This window comes from Pseudorasbora parva, chromosome 7 (assembly GCF_024679245.1).
Source record: "Pseudorasbora parva isolate DD20220531a chromosome 7, ASM2467924v1, whole genome shotgun sequence".
NCBI lineage: Eukaryota > Metazoa > Chordata > Actinopteri > Cypriniformes > Gobionidae > Pseudorasbora > Pseudorasbora parva.
The window spans coordinates 23,289,770-23,314,276 of NC_090178.1; the positions used below are offsets into that span (position 1 = coordinate 23,289,770).

Sequence of the window (24,507 nt, forward strand, 5' to 3'; positions counted from 1 at the left end):
AAGTAAAAAGGATAATAAAATGCAAAGCGAGATAAAGTTTATGAGAATAAGTGTGTGTGTTTGTGGTTATTCACACACTTTAATTATCCAATGGATGGAGTGTTTCAGGGGTGTAAGTACCATGACCGTTGGTGATGCATTTGTTGGGTCCTTTGCTCTTGCATGGAGTGGACTGGCAGGAAGCAGCAGCATTGCTAGCACAGTATTCTTCCTCTTCCTCGTCCTCTTCCTCATCTACATCTTCATCATCCTTAGCGCTACCAAAGTATGTCATGTTGCTGGGCAACGCAGCAGAGCCTGAACCAATGAGAATGAGGATAAAGACAAAAATGAGGGAGTGTCATGCAAAGAGAGAGAGTGAGAAAGAAAGAAAGAGAGAAAGAAAGAGAGAAATGCAAACAGAACAGTAGTAATGGCTGCCAGCTGAGATTTAAAAAAAAATTCAATTGCCACATATCTTGCTTTGAAAAAAACAAAAACAAGGTTATCCTTAAGTAAAAGTTATCCAGAAAATCAAAATTATGTTATCATTTAGCTTACACATTGTTTCAAACCTGTATGACTTACTGTCTTCTCTGGCACGGCAAAGAAAAATTTTTAAAGAATGTTTTTTTTTCACACACTACTGTCCAAAAGTTTGGGGTCAGTAAGATTTTTTTATATATATATATATAACTTATTAAAATTACATTCACCAAAAGTGACAGTATTTTTTTTACACTGTTTTTTTTTTTTTTTTTAAATAAATAATGTTCTTTTGAACTTTCTATTCATAAAGGATTCTTTAAATTGTATGTATCACTGGAATGTCACTGTGTCACAATGTATCACTGTTTTCAACAGTTCTATTTTTTACATTTTAAAATAAATAAAATACAAAAGTTATTTGACATTTTAATATTATTTTACAATATCACTGATTTTACTAATCAGTGCAGCCTTGCTGAACACAAGAGACTTCTTAAAAAAATAAAAAATAAAAATAAATATATTACCAACCCCAAAGTTTTGAACAGCAAGATATGAAAACGGTAGTTTGTGTATTTGTGCACTGTGCAAAGCTCCTTATCCTGTTTAACTTCAGTGTCTCAGCGCTGTAAGAGAGAGAAGTTAAATGTGACGGTAGAGTGGTCCAGTCCAGTGCTCATCGCGTGTGCTACTGATCCTCACTAAAGGGTTCAGTGCTCACAATAGAGGGCCTGTTCACAAGCTTTATTCCACATTCCCTCAATAGGCATTTATCTGCACCAGAGTCACTGGGTCCATGGTGCTCACATGTGCCATAGCATGTGATTGTTTGTTGTGTGTGTGTGTGTGTGTGTGTGTGTGTGTGTGTGTGTGTGTGTGTGTGTGTGTGTGTGGTGTGGTGCGTGCATGCATGCATGTGTATATGTGTGAGAGAGAGTGTATATATGCACCCGAGGAGGGGGTGGGGAATGGGGCCAACTGGAGAGAAAGAAATAGAGAGGAGAAGTGGCCGGCTGCTTCTGAATCAATCCACTTCTCCAGCCACAATAACCAATTGAGTGTCAAATTTAAATTGCATCCTGGTCATATCTGCAATTATTTGAGATCAATAGAAATGAACTATATGAAACCTTATTAACAACTGGTTATGGACGGCAAGCTGTAATATCCAGGTGAAATGAGAGCTGAGCTGAATTATGAAAGAAAGAGTCTCTGGGCCCCCTAGATAACGGAGAAAGGCTCTTTAGGCCAGTTCTCCATCATCAAGGGTTTTAATAAGGGCACCTGGGGGCTTTGACCAATTGGTTATTGTTCACGTCTCAAGAGGCAACTGAATGATTCTTCAATTCCTCTCTGATAATCCCTGAGAGTTTTGAAGAGCCATTTCAGAGCGAATATTAAAGGGGGCATTTTATGTCCCTTTCACAAGATGTAATATAAATCTCTGGTGCCCCCAGAATGTGTCTGTGAAGTTTCAGCTCAAAATACCCCCAGATCATTTATTATAGCTTGTCAAATTTGCCCCTATTAGGGTGTGAGCAAAAACGCTAAATTTATGGTGTGGGTCCCTTTAAATGCAAATGAGCTGCTGCTCTTTGTCCCCCTTCCAGCAGCTCCTTTACATAAGCTTCAGATACAAATGTCAACAACAAAATGAATCTCACTCAGCCAAAATGTCAGAAATAACCAGTTGTGGAGTGCAGCCTTACATGTTCAAACCAAAGTTAGACACAGATTAGAGACTCAGGAAGAGGTTTAGACAGCACCTGGACGTTTCTGAAAAGTTAGTGGATACATTTATGTAACGTTGGTTGTTGTGGAGTTCCGTTGATTCAATTCATCAACTAGCATGTACCGTCATGTTATTCTAATTGTTGTATAGGTGTTTGTGTGGAAATGTAAAAAAAGTCTGTCACCTGACACTACAATGCATAATAATTGTGCGTTTATGAATTACGCAGACGATGAGCGTTTTCATGATAAAAATAACAAAATAGCTCTAGTCTCTGTGAATACAGTCAGAGACTATGGTAACTTTAGTCAGAGTAGCCGTACAGCATTCTAGAAAGCTCATTCAGAAAGGAAATCTGCAAACATTCACAAAATATGAAGTGCCATCCTTACTTGTTCTGGATACGAAGTTAGAGCATGAAGCGTTGGTTTTGACCCATCCTTCAGAAACAACTTTTTCGCAAATCCAGCTTGTATTGACCCTCGTTGGTGAAGCAGTAATGTGTACAATTATTTGCACAAATATATAACATTTTACCGACATTCTCCGGCACATTTCCTTCAAAAATTTTAATCATCCAGTGGCTCGGATGCCGAGAGTCTACGGAGACTCATGTTTTTTTGTTGGTACATACAACAACAGAACATTTGTAATGTTTTTGGCGCAGATACTGCAATACTTTAGCAAGCTGATACAGCGAGTAAACAGAAATGGCGGTCTCTGTGCTTCTCAATCAGGGGTGTGTCTATGCTAAAAGAGCAGATCATCAACAGTCTTGGGCGGGGTTTCCCTACTTATGCAAGAGTAGGGAGAAATGTAAAACAACGTTTTGTGAGAGATTGATAATGATTGATGATTATTTAAAAAAGTATTGGGTGGATTTTTATCATTATAGCCTGGTTGTTTACACTCACAGTGGACACACATCTGTGTTCAAACTGAATTTTGCCTAATATGTCACCTTTAATGAATGTGATTTTCATCTTACAATACTTCCAGTAATACAGCTGATTAACTGTTTAATTAACATGGAATCTGCAGAAAAAGAAGCTTGTTTAGTCCAAGTATCCTATTATTTTTGGAAAGAGTCGGAATTTAAATCACTACTGATGTTGTCCTCTGATATGTATTATTCCTCGAAGCAAAGTGTGACTTTGCTTGAGGATCTTTGTGAACCCGAATCTGTTTTTACTTCTGTCCCTTATGGGCTGATGGAGAATGAGAGGGGGTGGGGTGGGGGAGGGGAGAGAGAGAGAGAGAGTGAGAGAGAGAGAGAGAGAGAGAGAGAGAGAGAGAGAGAGAGAGAAGAGAGAGAGAGAGAGAGAGAGAGAGAGAGAGAGAGAGAGAGAGAGAGAGAGAGAGAGAGAGAGAGAGAGAGAGAGAGAGAGAGAATTTTAGAAAGGAATTTTAGTCATCTCATCACTAGCTTGGTTGGAAACAAACACTTTTACTGTAATCAGTTATGACATGTGCATTAATAGAGTACACTTGATTTGGGTGTCACCAATTAGTAAAATTTTCAGCAGCCACATGAGCCTTCAAAATCATTCTAATATACTGATTTGATGCTCAAGAAATGTCTTTTTTTAAACCATTTATTTGAAATGGAAATCTTTTGTCTAAGCAAATGTTTTCAAGTAAATGTTGCAAATGCAGTTTTAAATATGCTCAATTATTTTCTATCAAGTAATGTCATTGTTTAGTAGTAGTTTAAGTAGAAGCTTTTAGAAGCAGACTTTAAAGTAAAAAAAGTCAAAGATTGTAATGCACATTGATAAACGATCTGTGATCTGTGCTTCCCCACTCATGAGAAACACCAGCCGCCACTGCGTCTGAGATATGGCTTAAATCAGCCTTGAATTATTTGACACTACAAGCTCTGGATATATTTTAAAAATCCATAAACTGATCCACAATACCACTCTCACGTTTATGTTTGCTCTGAGTTCTAACCCAATAATGAAAAGAGGTTTGATATGATGACAGGGAGAAATGGAGACTGGGAAAAGATGTTCTCATTTACATTCTTTATGTTTGAGAATCCATTAACCCACTTTGCCCTCAGCCAAGAGTCCATGGCAAATCCAATCAGTCTGTTCCCTGTCTTTACACAGTCGTATGCGAGAAAGAAGAGATATGGAGAAAGTCAACCATTTCAAAGAAGCCTGATAAATTTAAGTGAGTGGGAAGGAAAAGAGAATAAGAGAAAGTATGATGTTAACTCGATTTGTGTCCTCTGTGTTTGTTCTGCCAGTAAAGATGAGATGAAAAATATGATGAAGGACTGCAAAAGAATTTATAGCTGTCACAAATCCAGAATGATCAATGTTTATAAATGCACAAGTTAACACCAGCCATTTATGCTTAATTGCTTGAGATTTGACCCACAAAGTCATGTAAACACCTTAAACAGCCTTTTTTAATTGGGTAAAGTTCTTTTCATTTCTATTAGATGTCTATTTTGTATTTTTCTAAAGCTAAACTGACCTGGAATATTCCGCTTAACAGATGTCAAGGTCAAAAAACATGCTCTTAAAAACAAAACAAGCAACCTACATGTATAAACCAGCATCTAAATTAGATTTCTAAATAATTCTCTCTATGACCTCGAATAGTATAGCTCCATCCACACTGAAATCCCATTGGACCATAGTTCCACTCCACATGAATATTATACATGCAACATGGACAATCCCTCATCTACTTAAACATCTTCAGGAGTTCTTCCTTGCCATTGTCACCTTTGACTTGTTTACTGGAAGAAGGTTTAAAATTGAATTGAAAATCTACACTGGGAGATCAGCCAAGACACAGACACTGTAAATAACATCAGCACACACGAGAGAGTCACACAAATGTTTGCCAGCAATAACCGAAACTCCCATGTGAGAGGTGAATGTGCGCAGCCCAGAGGCAAAGAACTGTGGAGTCTATAAACATTTTAAGAGTTGAGAGAGTGCGGAAATGAAGACTGACAAAGATAGAAGGAGAGCAGACCCACCTCTTAGACAAAGAAAAGTGAGGAAGTCTTCAGTTTTGGGTTTGCGTCTTGTGAGATGGTTGAGCAGGGTGGCTGGGCTTGGGGGCATGGCCTCCAGCACTTTCAGCGGAGTGGCATTGGGAGAACAGGGATGAGACTGAGCAAACTTCCTCTGAGCCTGCAGTCTTGGCCTGTTAGAAATTTTTAAAAAAAGTCAATATTTACTCATCCCTCTATCCTTTATTTATTCATCATGCAAGTTTGAAGCCTTTAATTGGCCGCTCTTCTCTAAACAATTACAATGAATGCAGATCAAGCTTTCTTTGTCCATTTTATGTTACACTAAAGAAAGTCATGGGATTTGAACATTATGAGAATAAATGATAGAAGTTTAGTTGAAGCTCTTTTTTATTTAAAAGATACTTTCAATTGATGCCTCGTGTTTTATTGAGACTAAAACACTGCGTAGGAGCTGCTATTTTTGCACACAAAAAGTATCCTCCTCACTTCATAAAATTAAGGAACTAATGAACTATTTTAACAATGTTTTTACTACCTTTCTGGAACTTGAAAGTGTTAATTATATTGCAGTCGATGGAGGTGTCAGAATGCTTTTTCATCAAATTTCATTAAAAAATATCTTAATTTGTGTTCCGAAAATGAACAAAGGTCTTACGGTTTGGAACGACACTGTTACAATTTTGTGGGATGGGAACCAATCACAGACTGGTTTATCCACCTGACGCGCTATTGGCTGGTTTAACAGGATGATGACTAGAGAAGGATGCCTGTTAATCAAGCTTCTTGTGGTCTGATTGGTTGAAGGACTATCCAGTTGCATACAGAGTCATTTAAATTATGCTCGTTGATCACGCATCTTGTTGTGCAGTAGAAAATACAAAGCAGACTCCACAGATCAATGTTCAATTTTTAAAGATTGATCCTGGTCTGGTGATAGCAGACAACTTTTAACCATCAAGACTCCCATGTTTTACCAGCTACACCAGTTAAGTTGTACTGGTGAACAGTGTGTATCAGACTGTAATTTAACTTTATAATTTATCTCTTTGGCAATGAAAGTTATAGTATATAGTTATAAGTATCATTTAATTTAAGTGATGCCCTAAGCCATTGTCAAATCTGTTATATTCCCGCCTAGTTTAATCATCATGATATATTTATGAATTAAACTTAGAATGACACAGAACCGTAACATACTGTGCTGGAAATCTCACAGGGAAAAGGCACAGTAAACTCACCTCTTCCTGACAGGCCCTTCTATTGAGTACTCATGGCTGCAGTCCTTACTCTGAACTGCATGTTGTGTCCTGTCTGACTTACAGCTTCCAGCAAACAGCCCGGCTTTGGTTCCAGAACCATTCAAATGACCATTTGCAAAGGAGCCTAGGAAAGAAGTTGAGACATATGCACATAAATACCAGAGAAAACAATTTCCTCCATCCTATCATTTCTAATATTATGACATTTTTCTGTTAACAAATGAAATAAACAAATCTAAAGGGTGTAGCATCCACAACAACTCTTCAGTTGCCTCTGAAATAAAGAAGAGGTTTGAAACAGGATTTTTCCAATCATGCAGTCTGCAGCGAACAAACACAAGTGGACACTCAGACTAAGTGCACACTCAGAATAAACTGACAGGAAGTAGGGAAAAGGATAGTGCCTATAGTGTCCTGTTACAATTATCTAAGGTTTCAGTAATGTTGGCCAAAAAAATAAACATTTAGTCTATTAAGTGAAAATACAACATGTGCATTAGTTATTGTCTGTCCTCTTACATCATACAACATTGAGAATAACAATATCAGATCTATCAATTGGTATGGGGCCCTATAAAAAAAAAGGGAAGGCGGCTCTCTGGGAAGGCGGTTCCAAAGCGGCGGTGCTATAAAAAATAAAAATAAAACTACTTCTTAGTATGTATACGTTAGTATTAGTGCACAAGATGTGACATTTACAATGCAATTATCAGGAACAGAACCACCAACATAATCCGACGAGAACAGACAATGAACTGAAAGAAACACAGAGAACCATTCAATGAAACAGGTGTAACTGATAATCAAATCAATGAAAAACCATGGACACAAACTGAAACAAAGGAAACTGGATTAAACGCATGCTATACCCACCTAAAAAGAAATACCTGATCACCTGATTATATACAGCTCTGGAAAAAATGAAGAGACCACTTAACATTGATTTCTCAAATGTTAAATGGTCTCTTAATTTTTTTCCAGAGCTATATATATATATAAATAACACAGGAGTCAGGGCACAGAAGACAAAAAAAGGGTGGGAGGATACGAATATGACAGAAGCCAGGAAGAAGTCAGTTGTAGGAAGAGCCAGGACAGAAGCCCCAGCAGGAATCCCAGAACAAAAACCCAAGACCTCGAGGGAGGGAGGAGCCAAGGTGGAAACCTGGCTAGTGAAACCAGGTAAAAGACCAGCTGACTTGAGACTGATGGCGATGGAGACTCAGTTGGAGCCAAAGAGCCGATGAGACCAGGCAAGGCAGAGGCATGTGGATAAGCAGCTAAGGTGAAGCCAGATGTGTCGGTGCATCCAAGTACTGAGGTGAAGCCGGAGGGAAGGAGGAGCACAGCGGAGCCAAATGGGGTGGGTCAATGACGTCAATGACGAAGGCCCGTAAGTCCATGGTGATGCCGGAGTGGAGCCATATGTACGACGGTCCCAGGAGCTACTGTGGAGCCGACTGGTCGACTGGCTGAGGTGGAGTGATGGGCTTATAGTTTCTAGGCAGAGTAAGCAGGTCGACAGTCCACGACACACCGGGCAGGCAACATTCTGCTGAAGGACTGAAGGACTAGGCAGTGCAAACAGGGGGAATAAATGGCCTTACTGGCTGATACCGGGCAGCCAGACTTCTCAGGAAAAGCTCTCTAGACTCGGAACAGGCAGTGGAGGTGGGAGTGGGAGGCAGGGCGGGAACATCAAAGACAACAATAGCACAGTGCTGGGAGACAAAACAGGCATTGTGCTGTCTTCATACTCCACAAACAATATAAGGGGTGTTGAGTTTAGCGCACTTACATCCGCCGTAGTCAAAGAGACGCGGCTCCATTCCATCCCCTCGTATTCCACCAAAATATACACAGGCACAAACGTTATTGCTGGCTCACACACCTGGTCAGACTTTTTGTCAGGTTTGGTGTCCAGGATGATCTTTGGCTCAGGCATTACCTCAGTGTCTGTTGGTTTTGTGGCTGTGGATGCAACGGGTCCATTGCGCACCAAGGTGCGCAATAATCCTACTCTCTCTTGCAGATGGTGATGGTATGAAGGATCCATTTTGATCATTTTGGATGTGAAGCATCCGTTCCACATTTTGGTTGCAACAGGAATGATGGAAAAAAGAAGCAGGAACTATGTGCAGCATATTTTAATAACTCAGTAACAATACACAGGTATCTAGGCAATCTCCAAGAACTGGAACAGAACAACCACATAGACAATAATGATCAATGGGCAACTGAAACTGGGGGTTATATATATACAGAGAAACACTATAGAGTAAATTATATAATTAACTAAAAACAGGTGTAGCACACAATGGCAATTTAAACATTGCAGCAACAGAAGAACAAAGAAACTGGGAACAGTGTAAATCTAACAGAATAACAACTCAAACAATGAACAACCATGGCAACAATCAGAGTAATCAAACACACAGGAAAACTAGAACCTGAGAAAGGAATCATGCAAACAATGAACATAACCATAACAGTGGTTTATACTATTTAAACGTTTACCGGCCACTTTATAAGGTACACGTTTAACTGCTTATTAATATTAACACAAATAAATAATCAGTCAATTACATGGCAGCAACTCAATGCATTTAGGCATGCACCCATGGTCAAGAGGATCTGCTGAAGTTCAAACTGAGCATCAGAATGAGCAAAAAAAGTGAGAACAAGTCACTTTGAGCATAGCATGTTTGTTGGTGCCAGACAGGCTTATCTGAGTATTTCAGAAACTGCTGATACTGGGATTTTCATGCACAACCATCTCTAGGGTTCACAGAGAGTGGTCAGAAAAAGATAAAATATCCAGTGAGCGGCAGTTCTGTGGGAGAAAATGCTTTGTTGTGCCAGTCAGAGGCCAGAGGTCAGAAGACAATGTCCAGACTGGTTTGAGCTGATAGAAAGGCTACTTTTTTCCCACTTTGAGCACTGGGTGTAGGGGGATATATTCTTGGCCACATAGTTTTTTCACTACTTTTAACAGGATAAATTGCCATGTCACAAAGCTTAAATCACCTGTTTGTTTCCACCTTCACATGTTTCTTAAACATGACAATGCAGCAAATATGTGATGCTTTCATGTCAATATGGACCAAACTCTCTGAGGAATGTTTCCAGCATCTTGTTGAATCTATGCCATGAAGAATTAAGGCAGTTCTGAAGTCAAAAGCACTTAATAAAGTGGCCGGTGAGAGTATGCTAATTTACATTTTATGTATTAGCAAAAGTATATTATTTCATCATTATATCTAAAAATTGTGAATACAAGTATTGTCTGTGTTTGATGATTTTACAGGGTGGTAAACAATTCCAGCACAGGATGACGTCACGCAGTTTTGAATTCTGAAGGATGCCTTTTAATTACAGAGAATGCACAAGACTCTCTGAAATGCAATGAAAGGCATTTTATAACAAATCAGTTTCAAAGGAATCCTTAAGTGTTATTGAAAGCATATAAAGCGGGGAGCTCATGAAGTGTTCTGTTCATGCCCTTGACATTCTCTGCGAGATGATGCACTGCACCATACACAGCCAGTCAGGTCACTGAGTTCACTCCATTACAGCGCACTGATTTGAGAGTAGTGAGAGCGCTTTGAAGGCCTGGCACATGAAACCCATACAGCGAGGGCATTATTCAGGGCATAATTTACTTTGCTCATACATTTTCAGTGCAATCATGGCAGAACAATAATATTCCTAATAGACCATTGAGAGGCTGAGGAAATAAGGACAAGTCCCACAGTGCCTTGTGTCCCCCTGAGTGTCACAGCTGGCTGCAGATACATGAGCTCAGCATCTAAGGCAAAATGCCAAAAATTCATCAAATGCCAACGCACCTTTTAAATGCCACATCGAACTGTACGATTCAATGTATTTTGGTAGAAAAAAAACATTTGAGTCCTTAAACTGATCAAAATGAAGAACAAACGTACATTTATGTAACAAAATAGGCCATCATTTTTTCTTTTTTTGACACATTCAGTCTCTGGATTATAATTATCTCAGCAAGCAGCCAAAACAGCATAGAACATCTGCAAAGGATATATATATATATATATATATATATATATATATATATAGTGGGTACGGAAAGTATTCAGACCCCCTTAAATGTTTCACTCTTTGCTATATTGCAGCCATTTTATTATTTTTTTTCTCAGAAAAGTACACACAGTAATGTACACACAGAATTGTTAACATTTTTGCATTTTATTAAAAAAGAAAAACTGAAATATCACATGGTCCTAAGTATTCAGACCCTTTGCTCAGTATTTAGTAGAAGCACCCTTTTGATCTAATACAGCCATTAGTATTTTTGGGAAATATGCAACAAGTTTTTCACACCTGGATTTGGGGATCCTCTGCCATTCCTCCTTGCAGATCCTCTCCAGTTCTGTCAGGTTGGATGGTAAACGTTGGTGGACAGCCATTTTCAGGTCTCTCTAGAGATGCTTAATTGGGTTTAAGTCAGGGCTCTGGCTGGGCCATTCAAGAACAGTCACGGAGTTGTTGTGAAGCCACTCCTTTGTTATTTTAGCTGTGTGTTTAGGGTCATTGTCATGTTGGGAGGTGAACCTTTGGCCTAGTCTGAGGTCGTGAGCCCTCTGGAGAACATTTTCGTCCAGGATATCCCTGTACTTGGCCGCATTCATCTTTCCCTCGATTGCAAGCAGTCGTCCTGTCCCTACAGCTGAAAAACACCCCCACAGCATGATGCTGCCACCACCATGCTTCACTGTTGGGACTGTATTGGACAGGTGATGAGCAGTGCCTGGTTTTCTCCACACATACCGCTTAGTATTAAGGCCAAAAAGTTGTATCTTGGTCTCATCAGACCAGAGAATCTCACCATCTTGGAGTCCTTCAGGTGTTTTATTTTTTTTAGCAAACTCCATGCAGGCTTTCATGTCTCTTGCACTGAGGAGAGGCTTCCGTCAGGCCACTCCATAAACCCCGACTGGTGGAGGGCTGCAGTGATGGTTGACTTTCTATAACTTTCTCCCATCTCCCGGCTGCTTTGACCTCATGATTCTCATTTGCTCTGACATGCACTGTGAGCTGTAAGGTCTTATATAGACAGGTGTGTGGCTTTCCTAATCAAGTCTTATCAGTATAATCAAACACCACTGGACTCAAATGAAGGCATAGAACCATCTCAAGGATGATCAGAAGAAATGGACAGCACCTGAGTTAAATATATGTCACAGCAAAGGGTATGAATACTTAGCACCATGTGATATTTCAGGTTTTCTTTTTTAATAAATCTGCAAAAAATGTCAACAATTCTGTGTTTTGTTCTGTCAATATGGGGTGCTGTGTGTACATTATTGAACTTAAATGATTTTAGCAAATGGCTCCAATATAACAGAGTGAAAAATTTAAGGGGGTCTTAATACTTTCCGTACCCACTGTATATATGACCAAGTTGAAGGCTTGGCTCATGAATATTAATAAACTAATATGCCTGGATGTGGTAGAAAGAATACCTATAGCAATGTCAGCGTGAAGTTAATTAATATTCATGTGCTCAGTCTTTTCCATATGGTGACATCACAACCTATCCATCATCTTAAAACTCTCCAAATCTAGTGCCACGGTTAAGGTACGATACTCTAAACATATTAATCTCTAAAGGGGTTCAGAATGGCAGCTGAAAGCAGCAACATCAGATGTCACAGAAATTAGTTCTTTGCTGCAGCTTTTCTAAAGGTCAGTATCCATCTGTAGTCTAGATCTCTGAAGATGAATACTCACCATTAACAATTCCAGTGCCATTCTCCACTTTGCTCTTCTGAGCCGTCTTAAACTCTTTAAGTGAGAGGTAGAGCACCCGACGGACCACTCTCTCTTCCGACCATGGGATCCCATCGTTATCATCCTGCAGAAATGAAAGAGTTCATTTTAGAGTTCTAAAATGAGACAGATGACCTAAAGAAAAATAAGGGGGGGAATCACTTCATAAGAAATAGTACACTATTTTGGAATAATTAGTCAAACATTTGGAAAACCGGCATGATTTCTACATGTCAAACAAATGAAATGACAAACACTGAGCATTGCCCGGGGGGGGGGGGGGGGGGGGGGTACAGCAAAGCTATACAGACGGTGGACTGTGCTATAAATAGTGCAGTTGGCTGCAGTTTTCTAATCCCAGCACATGTCAGAAAGCCTTTTATTACTGAATGCTCCAAAAGCAATCACAACAAATTTTAGCATTACATTTGTTCCCCATAGATTACCTAATGTGCTGTAGTAAGACATCTCTGTAGGTAGCTGAATGACCTCATTGTTCTTCACATTCCTCTCAAAGCCTTTCATCCAATAATGTGATCTCTTACAAACCTTTATATTACTTTAACATAACAGCTCATTTCCTTAGCCTGTCTCCTTTACCATAAATGTAACATCAAGCTTGTTCTCAAATCATGTCCCCAATTGTTGCACTGACACTAAAAGACCCAACAACAGGCCATTCACATGGGTAACAATACAATGCTTTGGGGAGTTTAAAGTCACCATGAAACAGAAGTTGTGATAGTCTTTCTTTCCTATTGTGATATATATATATATATATATATATATATATATATATATATATATATATATATATATATATATATATATATGAGTGAAATGGCTTCTGAAAATGTAGCGGGGGATTTGATTTTGTCCATCAGGGAATTGAATGGACGGATGTGGTTTGATATTGCTGTGATCTCATGTGAGTGACATGTCGTCAAGCCCTTCTGTCAGTGAACACATCCTCAGAGAAGAGATGTCTGCCAGAGGGAAAGTAATTTACAAGGACAGATTCAAACAAAAAAAATATGCACATGGATTAATAATTTTGCCTATAATAAACACTACAATATTCTATTAAAATAATGTGAATTTAGATTTCATTGGTGACTATAATGCCAAAGATTCCCAAATATATTTTGACTATAGTATGAGGATGTGTACATTTTTCTTACTTTGTTCAAAAATGTAGTACTGCCCTTAAGAGGCTACATAAGATATTTGCATGTTTCTCAGAAAACTAAATAAAGTACTATTTACCCTGATCATCCCATTTAAAAAAAAGTTTACAACCCTCGGCACATGCATCATGTTGCCTTTATGTATTGTTATCACTGTAAATGTTACTTATTTTAGCAAACTGATCCTGAGAGCAAGATTCGTAATCATGCTGCACTCCCCCCAGTAAAAGCAATGTGAAATACTTGAGATGATTAGGACGATGTGAAGTGCTTGACCCCAGCTTAGGGCCTCCTCATGGCACACGAAGAAAGTGGCACTGGCTAGGGAACTTCTAGTCACCATGGAGACGGTCTTCCACAGGTCTATTGTGAAAGTCCCTGTCAGGGTGAACTCAAATCGATATGACATTTCACGAGCGAGCGCCAATCTCTATTATTTATGAGATTATGCAAGTAGGGTCCCACAAAAATAGTCAATATAAATAGATTGCCAGAGAGAAAAAGGAAATGTTTGTCTTATAATACGAAACCCCAAAAATTTAACATTGGGGTTTAAACAGTGCATGAGCAATTGGATACTATGAATTAACAAGTATTGTGCAAGTTATTTTCTCAATTTAAAATAATTGATTTATATTTTAATATATCATATCAAATATATTAAATTAAATAAATTATGATGTTAAATGTAATTTATTCCTGTGATGACAAAGCTGAATTTTCATTACTCCAGTCAGTCTCACATGATCCTTCAGAAATCATTCTAATATGATGGATTTGTTGCTTAATAAACATTTCTAATTATTATCAATGTTGAAAACCGTTATGCTGCTTAAACATTTCAATGGAAACTGCAATACATTTTTCAGGACTCTTGATGAATATAAAGTTAAAAAGAACAGCATTTATTTCAAATAGATTTTTTTTTTGTAACAACCTAAAACTCATTTAAAAAAATACTTAATTTTTTTTAACAAAAAATCGTCTATTTTTTTTAAAGCAAAAAATATGTCTATAGTCTATATATACACTCACATAAAGGATTATTAGGAACACTTGTTCAATTTCTCATTAATGCAATTATCTAATCAACCAATCACATGGCAGTTGCTTCAATGCATTTAGGGGTGTGTTCCTGGTCAAGACAATCTCCTGAACTCCAAACTGAATGTCAGAATGGGAAAGAAAGGTGATTTAAGCAATTTTGAGCATGGCATGGTTGTTGGTGTCAGACGGGCCGGTCTGAGTTTTTCTCAATCTGCTCAGTTACTGGGATTTTCACACACAACCATTTCTAGGGTTTACAAAGAATGGTGTGAAAAGGGAAAAACATCCAGTATGCGGCCACTCCTTTGGGTGAAAATGCCTTGTTGATGCTAGAGGTCAGAGGAGAATGGGCCGACTGACTCAAGCTGATAGAAGAGGAACTTTGACTGAAATAACCCCTCGTTACAACCGAGGTATGCAGCAGCGCATTTGTGAAGCCACAACATGCACAACCTTGAGGCGGATGGGCTACAACAGCAAAGACCCCACCGGGTACTACTCATCTCCACTACAAATTTGGCGTAAACAGAATGAGAACATAATCCATTATGCCTTGTTTCCACTATGCAGGCTGGTGGTGGTGTAATGGTGTGGGGGAGTTTTCTTGGCACTCTTTAGGCCCCTTAGTGCCAATTGGGCATTGTTTAAATGCCACGGCCTACCTGAGCATTGTTTCTGACCATGTCCATCCCTTTATGACCACCATGTACCCATCCTCTGATGGCTACTTCCAACAGCATAATCCACCATGTAAAAAAGCTCGAATCATTTCAAATTGGTTTCTTGAACAAGACAATGATACCCCTTTTCCACCAAGGCAATGCTGGTGCTAGTTCAGAGCCAGAGCCTTGTTTCAAATCGGTTCTTTGTGTTTCCACACCCACAGCACCAGCTCGGAGTCAGGAAAAGTGGTTCTTAAGTAGCACCAAAACATTGCTGGGCTAGAAGTAAGAAACAATTACGTCAGGCTTTAGGGGCAGGGTCAACAAGAGATCCGCCATTTTTTTAAATAGCAGCTAATGGAGCTAATAGCTGCTGCTCGTTTGTAATCACTGTCTACACAAATTACTGCAAACTGCATGAACGGGTTGTATTCGCTTTGATGCCGATGATTTACGATGTCATAAAGCCACGTGAATAAATATTAAAGCAATGTTCGCCATTGTTGATGGAAGACTTGTCCGAGATGCATCGGCGCTGTGCAGACCGATTGCAGTATAACAACGAGTCCAGCGAGAGCATATTACTCCTTATGCTTGTGATTCACTCATGCATTTTTTTATATCATACGCGTGTCGGTCTGTGCAGCGTCATCTAGAACATGCCTGGTGTGTTTGAGCTTCCCGCTGCCTCAGCAGCATGTGGAAAAGAAAACGGGTCTTAAAGGCACCTCAGTCGGACCAACTACGAACTGGCACTAGCACTAGCTCTGAACTAGCACCCGGTTCATTCTGGTGGAAAAGGGATGTGTTCACTGTACTAAAATGGTCCCCACAGTCACCAGATCTCAACCCAATAGAGCATCTTTGGGATGTGGTGGAACGGAGCTTCGTGCCCTGGATGTGCATCCCACAGATCTCCATCAACTGCAAAAAGCTATCCCTATCAATATGGGCCAACATTTCTAAAGAATGCTTTCAGCACCTTGTTGAATCAATGCCACATAGAATTAAGGCAGTTCTGAAGGCGAAAGGGGGTCAAACACAGTATTAGTATGGTGTTCCTAATACTCCTTTAGGTGAGTGTACAGTTAACCTCACTAGTGTCAGGTAGGATGCAGCAAAGACAAGGAAGGGGATCTAATCGCAGCAGAATCAAGTTTCATTAAACACAAACCCAAAACCCTCAGAAAACAAAGAAACAGAACAACCGATATAACACGGCATAGGACAGACAAATGAACTATGGAAACTAGGACTTAAATACACAGCGTTACACAAGGAAACTAAATGAGCAACAGGTGATCTTATTTAGTTAAGATAACTGGCAAACACAAGGAAAAAAAATCAGGGAACAGAACAGAACAGAACAGAACCAAACCAAAACCCAATGAAACGCAGAACAAAGCATAATCCTGACAGTGCATTACTGGAGGACAGACACACTCGGATTTATTGCCAGATTCACTGTTTCTATGCCAGCACAAGGCCTGTTGCCAAATGCAGGATGAAATTTGCTTACTTGATGCTTGTAAATTGACAGTTAAGTGAATGAGTCTAGGATATCCTGGTCCATTATTTGATCAAGGAGCCCTGACACACCTCATAAAAGAAATGGAACAATATAACTCCACTATTTTCACTAAAGATCCATTGAGTATATATAACACACACCAGGCATGAGGGAAAATAGTGAAGTTATATTGTTGCATTAATTTCTTTTATGAGGTGTGTCAGGGCTCCTTGATCAAATAAGGGACCAGGATATCCGTATTGACATTAAATCTTACCTTAAATGGTATATTCTCTACTGTACATTAGTGAATATACCATTTAAGGTAAGATCTAATACCAATATTTAATCACAGATGGTGCATGAGCCCAATATCTCCAAAATAAATTAAACATAAGATTCATGTTGCTCATTTAACTGTCATAATTAGTTCCTCTGTGAAAACGGCCTCATATGCCTCCTCCTTTTAACCACATTAGTTTGCTATTTGTGTCAGTGTGTTTAGCTCAGGGCGGCTCTTACAATTACACCAGCATCTCTCATCACACACATCTCAAAGTTGTGTGCTGGTTTTTATTACGCTAACAGCAACCGTGTCAATTATTGATAAAGGTGTATTGTGTCTGAACTCATGAGGATACGTCTGTCAAAGCAGATCCGTAAGCACAAAGCAGATCTTTCATGATAGCGACATATATCGGTTAAATTGGAGGACTTCAAATTTGCTTACATTTGGAGTCTATAATCCAAAGATCAAGCGAGGCATCAGGACAACAACAAAGAGCAAAAAGCAAACAACCGAGGACAAAGTCAGAGGAATAATGACAGAATAATAGGCTGCAGACTGAGGTGTTTAATTCTAGTGTGTGGGTTTGATTTGCATACAGATAACTTGTCAAACGCTTTTATCAAACATGATGGCTTTAATGAGTAATTGCTCCCTTATGGATCGCACACACTTGAATCTAAAAGCAACTAGTGTTATAAACGGGAAAATGATTGAAAAAGCCTTAACTTTTACCTAATGTTTAACACAGACATTGATTCAGACAAAGCATTAGTTGGGTCTGCGAGCGCTGCTTCACACAGATCAAATTTAAACAGGGCAGCAGGAGCAGACGGGCTGAGGGCCATCCTGCCAACACATCGAATCTGACCTTGTTTACCCATCTGTCTCAGACCGATCACTGGTCACTTACACACACACACACACACAGCTGACTACTACTAATGTTAACAAAAGCAAGCTGGCATGAAAGAAAAAAAAAGATTTATTATTTACCCAGGACCAACAACCCGACATTAAACCAACATCGACTGGCCTATCAACGCGGTGCACGGCACGCAGGTGTTCGATTGTAAATGACGACTGGCTGCGCTCAAGAAATGTTCACTCTGATAAGCTTCTCAAATAAACCATTCAGCAGCACTCACTGTCACACCTACTTCATTGATGACATGAAAGCATTTCACTTCTGCAAAAACTACGCGAACTGGAAATATATTCACAGTTGAGAAAAACTGTTCCAACTGTAGACAGAAGTGCATAATGTACATGCCCTATATTGTTATCAGTTTTTACCAGTAAATGTTGGATATTTAATTGTTGCTGCATATATTAAATTGTAAGTGAAATTTGGCATCATCTAGCACTAACGATTTCTGCAATGATTTAACCCTTTAAAAGTCATTTTCCTTTCAAAGTGGATGTCGGAGTGTGTAAAAGCACTCGCGCATAAAAATTAAGCTCATATTATCAATCCTATTATTCATTTATTATTATTATTTTTAGTATCTGTTATCATTACAGAGATAGTTCACCAAAAAAGGAATATTAGCCCATGATTTATCAATGTTTGGGCATAACATGAAAATAATTATTTGCTTATTTGTATCAGCCAGAATTTCAATATTAATACAGAAGACAGAACACTTCAACAAACAACAATTTCAGGACAATCTGCTTTATCCACGACGGTGTGACAAATTGCACAAAAAAGTGTGCATCTGCAAAAATCTCTTTGTTAAAGCCCATTATTAATTCTTGTTTTATTATTTAATTATTAAGTGCATAAATCATAACAGAATACAGAATAGTCTTTCTGCTGATTTTTATGCTTACATTGCAAATAAATGTTTTGGTTTTCCCATGGTTCAGCGCTGTGCCACACAATCTTCATTGACTGTACATACACAAAGGACTTGATGCTCAGGGGAGTTCCCACAAGCCTGTCCGTGGCGTTGCATCCTAGAGGTTTGCTTATCGAGAACACTGTGTTTTCAGTGACAGACCCTCTACACATTCACCTAGCTGTGAAGACAGATTGCTGCAGACGGAGCCAAGGAAGCAAAGACCCACCCAATGACAATCCGCTCTCCTGCCATGACAACAGGAGATCAGAACGCCGGTGGCAACCTTAGCCGCTTTACCATTATGCACTTCCCTCCCTCTCTTTCCAAAGACATGAGCAGTGTTGAACAGTATGCTTGTACTAGGACAAATTAAAAGTAATATAAAACTCAATGAGCTACTACCATGCATGACAGTGGTATGAAGTCTCAAGAGACAACAGACGCTGGAGTCACCTTGCACTGATTCTCACCCATGCTTCAATACGCAGCAATATTTGCTTATCATCTAGTTTTTCTAAAGCCTTTTAATACATCAAATTGCTATTTGTGACATCTATTGTATTATATTATCTCGCAGGGAAACAAATTAAACCAATAAATAGACTAAAGCCAGACACGTTTCTTGATAAAAATATCTTCTGATAATTACACTGCAGCAATAATTGCACGCAGTTCAGCAAGCCCATTCTGATACAATATGTCTCCTTGGAGTTTGGGATGACTGCATCAATTAGTGCACAGCTGGACATGTCTGAGACAGAGGGATGAAGCAGCCATTACAAGCTTCCTGCCGTTTTTACATCATCCTTTGTTTTATTTGAGAGTTGTAACACAGCCACAAAATTTCATTACACAGATAAAATGCAATGAGGCTATACAGTGGTAGAGGACACAAGCGATAAATCATTTTCCTTGCTCGTTTATCAACTCAGCTGAATATTATCAAGTGCTCATTATCAGTGCTGACATTATAAAGATTGATGTCTCATATGAAAGTAATCAAAATATTCAATAAATTAAAATGATTATTAAATAAATAAACTTAATAATAATCTTAATATGTAATATTTAACTGTACGTAATCAGGGCTTGACATTAACACCCACCAAATGTGGATGGATTTCAGTTGTGTAATGCAGTCACACCTACTAGCAACCTTGGCGGGATGAATTGTATATATAGCCTACACTTTTCAATTACAGTCTTTTAAAAAGGCATCTGAAATAATGTAGAAAATATAGATTTTTCTTTTCACACATACTGATAATGAAACGCTTCCAATACTTATTTTCCACATAGATACATGTTACCAGCTGCACTTTCTCGCTCACTCATCTCTCCGACAGTGAGTTGACACACAAAACCCGCCTCTTCTTACACACTTGTTTTGATTACTAATATTGTTGGCGTTACAGGGCTTGAATTCCGGTGTGGGATTGCGCATAATTTTACTCATTCCCGCAGATTTTGCACTCTTAGAAGAAAAGGTTCTATCGGCGTCACGTAGTTGGAACCCCTAAAAGGTTCACTGCAAAAAATGCTTTTCTTACTTAGTATTTTTGTCTTGTTTCTAGTCCAAACATCTAAACATGATTAAAACAAGAAGTATTTACTAGACAAGCAAAAGTAATCGTCTTATTTTGGAAAAAAAAAATGATATACCTAATATACTTGATTGCAAATTATAAGACACTGTTAAAAATGTCAATGTGGCAGTTTTTCCTCATGGTATCAGTCAGAATTATAGCCAGTGAAAATACTGAGTGGCTGGTGAGCAAAAATGTTTTATGTCAAGCCCTATATGTAATAATAATAATAATATTCAATATACGTTTATTAATTTAGCCATTACTCAAGTCTTCGGTGTCACATGATATCTATTATGCTGTGTCTGTGTGTGTGTGCTAGTGTTGTAGTAAAGACCACCTAAACCGAGACCAAGACCAGCGCGTTTCGAGACCAAGACAAGACCAAGCGCAGGGCGAGACCAAGTCAAGACCAGACCCGCACTAAAAAGATCCATATCTACTGTCTCAGAAAATACTTATATTTAATGAATAAATCTAATTAGAATAGTAAGACACTAAAGCACTGTTACCAATCAAATTACTAACAATCAATTTAATGGCACAGAAGTTGCATCTGAATTGGTACAATTATACCTTTATAAATAATGTTAAGATTAGAGGGCAACTATTCAAAATAAAGGATAGATTAATGACGCCAAGCTTGAGCTCAAAATCTTGGGACATGTGGTCTTAACCTCACAGCCAGCGGAAAAGAATCAGGATAGGACAGAAATTATGTTCATGGATGCAGTTATTAACGTTATTGTAGTATGAACCAAGTGTTGAGGGAGTTGAGCAAGGCCGCTGGAGCGATTGTTACGGAACACATGGCTCGCAAGCCCGCAAGCTCGGGACTTATGGCGGGACACAGTCGCCGGTTCCATTTCCGCTTTTCCGGTCATGAGTATGAGGTAACGCAGCTCTGTTTATCATATCAGATACATTTAAGTGTGTTTAAAATGATTATGACGTTACTCTGTGCTTTTGCTCAGCGGCTGCTGTGACACTTGTGTACACTGCTAAGAGTAAAGCACTTCTACCAAATAAAACCAGAAACTGAGGGTAATGCAGACATGATGCAATTGACAGGCGGCTCCCTCAGATGTCTTGGTTACTTGGTTAAAAAAACAATTTTCTCAAAATGTACAAATAATTGGAAACATTTGGGATATTGTAAGAACCCAACTGAATAAAATATATAATACTGGCCTGTTTTTTTTATTATATTTTTCAGCAAAAATAGTGCACCTTTAACTTCTTGTTTGTTGAACTTTTGTATAAATCAATAGCATTTGCAATAACGCTTCATTAAAACAGCTGTGATATTGCTTAATTATATATATATGACAATGGTGCATTGCTTTTGAACCGGGCAGCACAGTACTCAACACTTAAAAACATTCACTTGTACGTGAACAAATGAGTCAGCATGTTTAGCAGTACATAAATCATCCAACAGCATGTCAATTCTTTTGCTACTGTGCAAGATTGCAAATTTTATCTTTTTTAACACTTCATTTGACAGTTTCAACGTTTCATATAATGTATGTTACTATAATTTTAATATAATAACAATCAGATCTACTAAATAATCACACAGCAAGTTCATGTAGTCCATTAGTATTATTCATTATAGAGTAAAATGAACATTGCAATATAAAGTGTGTGACTAAGTATTTTCTTAGGCCTACATTAGCAATCATAGCTATATCACATGAATATAGACCAAAACTGCACTGAAACATAAAAAGCAATCCAATGACTGAAGTGAAACCACACTGTGATGAATTAAAAAAAAAAAAACATTTTGTTGCTGTCAGTTACAAAAGGTTAAAAACAATTTAAAAAAAATAGATTATAACGTAAATAGATTATCATCACCCTTATTTAGGATTAAACATATTTTTCAGATAACAGCATGGCTTCTTGTCAGTAAAGATGCTCCACTAAACCAGTTATTCAAGATTTACAATAACAGTTGACATTTTTTAGCTTTAAAAAAAGCTTTAAAGTGAACACCTGAAATGAATTAATGTTTGAAAATGTAGCGCTAACGTAAAACAGATCAGTGTAGCATGGGCTTTAGTTCTCCATTACTGTGTGAAGCAAACTGATGCCAAGGATGAGTCTGAAGGAGCTATCAAATATCTCTGACTGCTGAGGCCAAAGAAAATGTGTGGGACACAAGAGCTTCCAGTTTAGATGGCCATCTCTGGCATGTGAGGCAGGCCTGTGCTCACTGTAAACACAGAACGATATATATCTGCCAATTTCTGCACTGTTGTCACATTAAATAGATTTGTTTTCACATATGGTGCTTGGGAGAAAGCGTGAAACACGATTTCTTACAGCCTTCCTCATTTCTACAGCCTGTTCATTTACACTACACTTCAGTAATGTTCCAATAATCCACAGTAATAATGTGTGTTGTAACCCCACCTAATCCTGAATGACATTGTGTAATATTCTTGAACAGAAAGAACGAGATCTGATCGTACAATGAAAGGATCATAGAAGAGTTACTTTGTAAACATAGGCCATTTTAGAATGGAAAGTGACATTATAACTCTTCTGCTGATTCATGCAGTCCTGCATGATCAAAAATCTCTTGATCCACGTGTCAATTTACTAACCAACCATATCCGGTTTGGCAAGAGAGAAGAAAGAATGTAGCCTACAACATTCTTAGTTCCAATGTGCACAACAAGCTATTTATATTCATAGCCTTGTGTTTTCAAAAACAGTAGAGGATTTTAGCATATTCATAGAATTACCTTCATATTTGATGTACTTGCACCTTCACGTCTAAACATCTAAATGACAGCTGCATTTGATCCACAGGATTATTCCATACAACGCTGTCATCTTTAAAAGGATCATTCCCAGCCTCATACAACCAAACTGAATTTTCAGAGCTTGTACTTCAAACCACGTGGCAATTAAACATCAGAGAATCAATGTAAACAAAGATGTCAGATTGCAACTGAATGACATAGCAACCCTCAAAGAACAACTGAATATTTGAATCATTGTCTGTTAACCTGTTTGTGCCAGAATCTGCTTTTGAACCTAGAAATGTATGTCAGGATTTTGTCCTGCATTTTTCATATTGCCAAGATGCATTATAATGTTACCCAGACAAGGTTATATTCAGAGAGTAGGCCTACAGATCAGTGGTTGCCAACCAGGGGTCCAGGGCCCACTAGGGGGCCTCAGCAGGTTTCAAAGGGGGCCTCAAGGTGACTTAAATTATTCACTGCAAAAGAAACATTAAAATAAGCCAAAGCAACTAAAAAGAATCAAGATATTTTAATTTGTTTTTGCCTATATAGTTTTTTATTAATCTTAATTCAACTATTTTAGTACATCAAGTTAAACTAAAGGAAAATGAGAAATGTTGCCTTGGCAACTAGTTGAAATAAAATGACAATATTTTGAATATTAATGTTATATTCAATTATAGTTTGAAAAAATGCATTTTATTTCAGTTTGCTTAATATTTTATTTTGTTTATTTAATTTCATTGCAGCATTTATTTTTTTCTGTAATAAAACGTGATAAAGTGACAGCAGATGGGCAGGAGGGACAGTTTAACATGTATCTTAGCAATAAATGGGTCAGTCTGCTTACACCATCTAACCAGTAGGAGGTCAGACACAGGCTGCATATACCTCAGCCCCTACCACAATATAAGCATCTTGTGACATTGAAAAACCGACCTACACACACACATTCACAGAATGATGACCGCAAACACACACACACGACCACAAACTGACCACGCTAGTGTCGCGAGACGGCCGTCTAAATCGACTGGAGCTAGGCTACTATATGACAAAATTGACATTGGAAATCAACATAGCAACATGTCACACACACCGGAAATGCAAAACGTAACAAGGTACACTTCAAAAGCCCAATGCGTTGTTTGGGTCAACAGCACGATTCACATCGGCCAGTCTGTCCTTAACCTCCAATTCAAATAGAAGATTGTTCGTGGACTGGTCGTTTATAACATCTGACCTAATTCTGTCAACAGACCTGACGATAACATAACACAGGGGACAACAGCGATGTGATTCATGCAAATTACCAGGCAGCTGCCACTGAATTCGATGGTCACGCAACGAATTAA

The 24,507-nt window shown here is 38.5% G+C and overlaps 1 protein-coding gene across 3 annotated transcripts in view; it reads right to left on the bottom strand.

Moving 5' to 3' along the window:
* The window catches only part of jarid2a (jumonji and AT-rich interaction domain containing 2a), a 46,915-nt gene that overhangs the window by 21,837 nt on the left and 571 nt on the right, over positions 1-24,507 (bottom strand). Inside the window, exons 2-5 of one of the 3 annotated variants that reach the window (XM_067448665.1) lie at positions 12,227-12,350; positions 6,440-6,584; positions 5,202-5,371; positions 121-297 (exon numbers count right to left, since the gene is read on the bottom strand). In XM_067448665.1, the coding sequence (XP_067304766.1) occupies positions 121-297; positions 5,202-5,371; positions 6,440-6,584; positions 12,227-12,350 (616 nt within the window). Of the gene's footprint in view, positions 1-120; positions 298-2,592; positions 3,484-5,201; positions 5,372-6,439; positions 6,585-12,226; positions 12,351-24,507 lie in introns of those variants that run through there. The other 2 variants (XM_067448664.1, XM_067448663.1) reach the window with 2 other exon arrangements.